Source organism: Phoenix dactylifera, chromosome 10, assembly GCF_009389715.1.
Source record: "Phoenix dactylifera cultivar Barhee BC4 chromosome 10, palm_55x_up_171113_PBpolish2nd_filt_p, whole genome shotgun sequence".
Classification (NCBI taxonomy): domain Eukaryota; kingdom Viridiplantae; phylum Streptophyta; class Magnoliopsida; order Arecales; family Arecaceae; genus Phoenix; species Phoenix dactylifera.
This window is the reverse complement of record NC_052401.1, coordinates 6,087,727-6,093,998: the sequence shown is the minus strand read 5'-3', so window position 1 is coordinate 6,093,998 and position 6,272 is coordinate 6,087,727. Positions and strand designations below refer to the sequence as shown.

The 6,272-nt window shown below is 35.7% G+C and overlaps 1 protein-coding gene across 1 annotated transcript; it reads right to left on the bottom strand.

Moving 5' to 3' along the window:
• Positions 1-502: 502 nt before the first annotated feature.
• Positions 503-2,458, bottom strand: LOC103723308 (mitotic spindle checkpoint protein MAD2). The gene is made up of 7 exons (XM_008814191.3): positions 2,208-2,458; positions 2,071-2,086; positions 1,812-1,942; positions 1,546-1,666; positions 1,169-1,272; positions 863-984; positions 503-759 (listed from the first exon to the last, which is right to left on the bottom strand). Exons 1-7 carry the CDS (start codon positions 2,278-2,280, stop codon positions 703-705), a joined length of 624 nt encoding a protein of 207 aa, XP_008812413.1. The 5' UTR covers positions 2,281-2,458; the 3' UTR covers positions 503-702.
• Between the last annotated feature and the right edge of the window lie 3,814 nt (positions 2,459-6,272).

The following is a 6,272-nucleotide window of genomic DNA, read 5'->3' as shown; positions in this document are numbered from 1 at the left end:
AGCTATCAGGTGGTGGCAGATAACCATTGTATAATGAGCTATGCAGATACACACAACTAGTTCACAATCTTGAACATTCTTATGGGTCATGAAATTCAAGAATCATGAGATACAACTAGTTCGCAATCTTGATCATGTTGTCTTCCTAATATGCCATATATCCCTGCATCAACTTAACAAATTCACCAAAATTATGATCGAGGCACTTACGGTCGGTCCGTGCCTGATCTAAACCCAGGAGCTGAAATGCTTCTCATTGATATATATAATTAGTTAACTAAGAATCCATGATAACCTCCAAATTATTGATCAGTAAGAGCAGGATATGTGACGAAACGCCATTCTTTTCCTTCTGCGACACTCAAATAAGTCAGAACTGTTATTTTGAGTGTTAATGGAGGTTTGGATCCACCTTGGCAAACTAGTTTGGATCTAACAATCATTTTGTATTGATCTTTTTAAAAGTTCATCAAATGCAGTATATGTTCGGAGTATTCATATATCTGAGTAATGAAGTTTTTTTTTCAATCATTAACCTAGCTATGTAATTTCAGTCCATGACATTTAAGTTTAAATTTAACAAGACACCATCTTCACATTTCAGCACAAAATGCTACGCCTTCAACAACGGAAAACGTATGCAACAATCCTATGCCTCAATGTGAATGAACGATTCACACAGCAACATCTAAAACAAAGCTTCTACTTCTCGTCCCAGTCATCGTTCTTGTACGAAACCAATGTATCCACTTTATGTATCTGCATTAACCAAAGAAATTAATTAAAAGTAATGATCACACAATCAGATCACATCTAGCACAAAGACCATCTTTAAAATTTCAGAGGCAAGTAAAAATCCTACCTTGGTATCAAAAGAATGCAACTTCACCATTTGGGGATTCTGGATCAGCTTGGCATCACTCTCAATCCAAGCGAACGGGATGGCGACATCTTTATCGGTGTAGGCTAACACATCAAATACACCTAAATGAAGGGCACAATCAGGACTAACCAGGATCAAAATGCATACTTAGACATAGAAAAGGTAAGAAGTTAACAAATTATAATTTTTGACTAAATCTGATTGCATTTAATTAAAATATAAATCTCAAAAGAGATATACAATGTCCAAAAAGCATGTAAGGTAAAAATAAGAAATAATAATTACAGGGTTCATCGAGACACGGCAAATAAGTAATGCAGGAGGCAATCTGACGCATGATCGCTTGAATCTCCCTCATTATTTCTTTGTCACTCTTTTCCCTGCTCACCCTGAAATAGATCATTGCAAGCCAAATAATCAGTAGGATGTAAATTTATAAAAGATAGAAATTTCACGTGTCGAATGGATCAGAGAAGGTAGGGTTCCCCTACAAATAATTCGTGCTAAAATTGATCATTGTTCCTATACAATTCGAACTATTTGTGGAGTATTAGGCATAAAAATTTTGGACAGAGAGAGAGAGAGAGAAAGAGAACTCCATTTTGTGCTCTTTATTTTGCTCAAAAGGAACATAGGCTTCATATGGAGAGGAAAAAAATTACCCCTTTTCAACAACCTCGGCATCAGTCTCTATGTTGAAATTCCATCTCTCAAGAACCTCCGAGGTGGCCATACTCATGATTACAAGTACAATCCTCTGTAGTTTCCCAGCTTCCAACCATTCTTCTCAATTAAAAAGAAAAAATTCATCAATATCAGATTGAATACCCCAAAAGAAGAAACAAAAGAAGGCAAATCTCATAGTCTAAAGAAGAGAGAACATCGAATCTTTTTTTTAAAAAAAAAAGAAGAAGAGGAAAGAACCTACCTGATAATTGGGAAGTTAGGCTACCAATAAACGATTTCACACTTTCATCCTGAGTCAATAGCATCGACAGGCCATATTTCTTCACCTTGGTGAAACTTTCCTCTGGGTAGACACCTCGATTGTAAAGAATGCTGCATTAAATCTCTCTCCCAGGTCAAGAAAAGTGTCTTCAAGGTCCAATATAAAAGAAAACCCATGGAAACCAATCCAAGAAAAGCAAAAAAGATCAAAACTTTCTTTCGGTATTTCAGTTTCTTACCTATTTGCTGCATAACCTGGGGATAAAGACCCAAGAACAAGCATAAATCAGTAAAAGTTCCAAGAAATGAGAGATAAATTGCAAGATATGAAAGGAAATGGAGAAGAAGAAAAGGGGGGCATGGGCGACGGAAGTACCAAAGAACTCGCTGACGATGGCTGCGGAGCCCCGGAGAGTGATGATGTCCTTCGAGGCGGTTCTTGAAGCCATCCTGCTCTTCCTTTCTTATCTGAACGAGAGAAGATTAGACGGCGTCGTCGTTTCCTCGGTATCGATAGCAGATGAGAAAGAAATAGAGATACTGGGGAAAGAGAAGAGAAAGGAAAGAGAATAGAGAGGGATCTGAAGGGAAAGAAACAAAGGATGGAAATAAATGGGAAGCGTGGCGTGGTAACGGCTAGTTTCTTTCTCCCCCTGGGTGGAGGCTCCACAACGGTTCCATCGCTTTTTTAAATTTTCTCCTCCTAACGGTAAAATGGGACTCGCTCGCTTTAAATCCCTGGTGATACTTCTGCCGTCTGATGGATCTGGGTTTGGCAAAAGCGGTCCGGTTCGTTTCAAGCTGGTTCGGGTTTAAACGGGTCGGAATCCTGGAGCATTCCTTGCCCATTCCAAAAGCCGCTCCCCGTCAAGTGATGATCATACCCCCCATCTCACGTGGCCGAGCCCATGGCGACGTGGCATACCGCACGCGCCTCCACGTCACAAGAACCCTTGGGCCCGTCAAAAACTTGTGGCAGATCTACCAATAGGGTAAAGCCACGTGGCAGATCGACCAATAGGGTAATGCCATGTGGTGGGTACTGGTTGAGCGAATACCCGCACGAGAGAATAGAATATGGAGTAAGCTTCCTATTTTTGCATATTTCTCTTAATGTTAATTTAAAAAAAAAACAAAAATCGAAAACTCCTATTAATTGAGTCATCAATCATATAATTAAAAAATAAAATAAAAAAGAAATTGCACTTGGTATTTTTTTCTTTTCTGATTCTGGAATATACTTTTTGTCGGTACGCACTATGTGGTCAGATAATACACACCAAACAAATTAGTCATATAGCAAGCCTATATATATTTCTAGATAAATTGATATATAATTTTCAGAATATGTTGTTCACTAATACACAATACATATTTAGGTGATATATACTTAGCAAATTAGTTATCTAGTGACCCAAAACACATCTCCAGGCAAATTGATGCACAATTTTCAAAATATAATATTCACCAATACACATTATATTGTCAATTAATATACACCCGTCGACTTCCTGATACATATTACAAGTTTTTTTGATACACACTAGTAGTGATCTAATCCATACCTCTAGATAAATCAATACAGTTTTCAGAACATACTTTATACTATTATACACTACATAGCGAGATGATATATCAAGTAAATTAGTCATCTTGTAAGCTAGTACACACCTCTACATAAATCGGTATATAATTTTCAGAATATGGTGTTGACCAGTACTAGTACACAATACATAATTTATAAGCTTTGCCTAACATAAAAAATTATACATATACTATTTTTTAAATTTCATGAACTCTTAGAAGTAAAGATTTTGAAAAAGAAAAAAAGATTTGGAGAAGATTGAGACTCGGAAAGGAGAAGAAAAATTTCATGGATAAGAAAAATGGCTTGACGAAAAAACGAACAGATGGAGAGGTTTGACGAGAAAGAAAGAGAATGTTATTCATGATTTATTTTTCTTTTTGTTTTAATCATGGAACTAACGACTCTGTTTATAAGAGGAGATTCTGATTTTCAGATTTCTTCTTTAAGATGGGCACTAGAAAAAATATAGCGAAATAGGAAGCCTGCTCAATATAAATTCTCAAAATCTATCCTAGTTAATGTGGGACTAAATGGACGGGTATTTAGTTCTACATTGGCAATGCTATAAGTAGATTCTAGGTACTTAATATAGGACCAAGGAGTCCAAATAATATTTTCTGGTTAGGTATAGTCCTGGATTGTTACAAATAGTATTAGAACGGATCCAAGTTAGCAATGTTATTACTCTCCACCACAATCTATGACTTTGGTTAAATTCCATCATTTGGAAATTGGAAACATCCAAGTAATGCCAAATGCATTGAATCGTGATTATCAATCAAATTTACTAGTTGAAATGGTCCATCAATTTGACTGGCACCTTAGTTGGCTCGACAAAGATAGAATCTACACAACTAACAACTGAAGCTTTAACCATATATTTCGTTTAGTTTTTTCCTAATAGAATTTAAGATAAATTTCAAAAGTTACTAATTACTAACTTTATATAAATGTCAAGTTAGTTTTACGTATCTTCCATATGGGAAAGAGTTAACGGACAATGCACCTATTCTATGTTGCACTGGCCCAAAGGTCGGGTCAAGTCAGACCTATATAAATTATATTGACTTGGCCCGACCTTTGGGCCTACCTTGCAAACCCAAACCCACCTTTACTTGGGCTTTCGGCTTTCAGACCAGACCTAGAGCTTCATAATCCTTTTTTTTTAATGTTTTTAAAATACTAAAAATATTGAAAACATTTTAAAATTCTAATTATAAATAATTAAATATTACTAACAAGCTACAACATGTCTATCATCCGATTAAATTCATGTATCAAAAACAACTGTCAATTAAGCCAACAAATACATCAAATAAAAACAAACAATAAAAGAAAAATTAAAAAAATGAGGCCGAATCGGGCTTTTATATCCAATCCTGATTATGTCCTGTTTATTAAACAGATCTATTTTCCAAGCCTCGCCCTACCAGCGGGGCCTTAGACCTTTGGTCCAAGCCTGCCCAAATAGCAGGGTACCATGGTCCCAAAACTTTCGAGGATAATAAAAATCATCTATTCTAAATACTTTAACCGACATCAAGATATTTTACGCATAGGATGAAAATGCATTCAAACATCATTATCATTAAAATGCGAAAAAACCGTCGATCCTTCCTCTAATGTTGTATTTAGGTATGTCAATACAAATAATTTAGTTCATATTTTAACCTAAGGCTGAGAAATAAAAGAATGGTGCATTGTTACATGACCAATGTGAGTGTCTTTTGACCTAACAAGAAGATGAGTAGATGGGTCTTTTAACCTCATCAGCTTTGGACAAGGCAAAAGTTCACAAGATGTGACACACGGCCACCTAATTCTTCTACTCCATCTCATATGGGCTCAGTTTAGGTTGCCCGTGAGCCATCAGTATAAAGTTATATAAAAGTGAAACAGGGGAGCCTCATGGCCTGTCTCCCAAATCACCTGCACCACCATCTTTGCTGCTGTATATCTTAAATTCTTTATTGCTTTATTTCTGTGATAATAAAATCTATTCGTAGTTCCCCATGATTTAACGTTGTAAGCACAAAACTATACTATCTCATGGATGAAAGGACTAGGTGTGATTTGGAGGGCAACTACTCCCACCGGAGTTTGTGGGACACTGATATCTAACCTAAATGGATGGATCTTAGTCTTCATTGATGGTTGGTGCAATCATATTCAATTGAGACTTTTAGATAAATTTAAAAAATTTAAAATAAATAATACTTTACTGTAATATTTTCATTTGTGGAACTATGTGCATCGGGATGTAACCCTAATTCCGCCCAAAGGAGTTAGTGTTAGAAATATATTGTCTAGAAATTACTATATTTTTATTTTATAAAAATATTAGAGAGGAATAATGTATTAGAATAAAATCAGATGATATAAAAGAGCTTGCTTAGATCAAGAAATGTGATATAGGTGCCTTTTCCTTAGCACATGTGATTATGAAAGCATAGCTCTTAACATACAATGGCAGCATAAAAAATTCAACAGATAGATCCCTTTACTTGATCTAAGTAACATTTTCTTTAGTTTAATCAGAATGAATTGGAAAACTAATTCAATTGGTCTTCAAGATCCAGCAATTTCTAATCTCCTATTATGCGGTTTATATAATTATGGAAGGCTATGAAATATGAATAATGTTTAATTAAGGGCAAGTTTGGTTGGGGATTTAGGCTCTGGAATAGAAATGGAAATGAGTGGTTCCTATTTCGGCCGTTTAGTTAGGGAGGAGTGGGAGAATCTCATATCCATGCTGATTTCAGAAAATAGAAATGTCTCAATCCCCAAAATCCAAAAATGACCAAACGTGTCAGAAAATATAGCTATTTCGATTTTCATTTGATTTCAATT

Excerpts from the sequence above, each read along its gene's own strand:
- LOC103723308 (XM_008814191.3), bottom strand. The coding sequence starts at position 2,280 with ATGGCTTCAAGAACCGCCTCGAAGGACATCATCACTCTCCGGGGCTCC. Across the intron at positions 1,667-1,811 it reads CCTAACTTCCCAATTATCAG|AATGGTTGGAAGCTGGGAAA; the intron begins GTAGGTTCTTTC and ends TTAATTGAGAAG. Across the intron at positions 1,273-1,545 it reads GCCGAGGTTGTTGAAAAGGG|GGTGAGCAGGGAAAAGAGTG; the intron begins GTAATTTTTTTC and ends GATCTATTTCAG.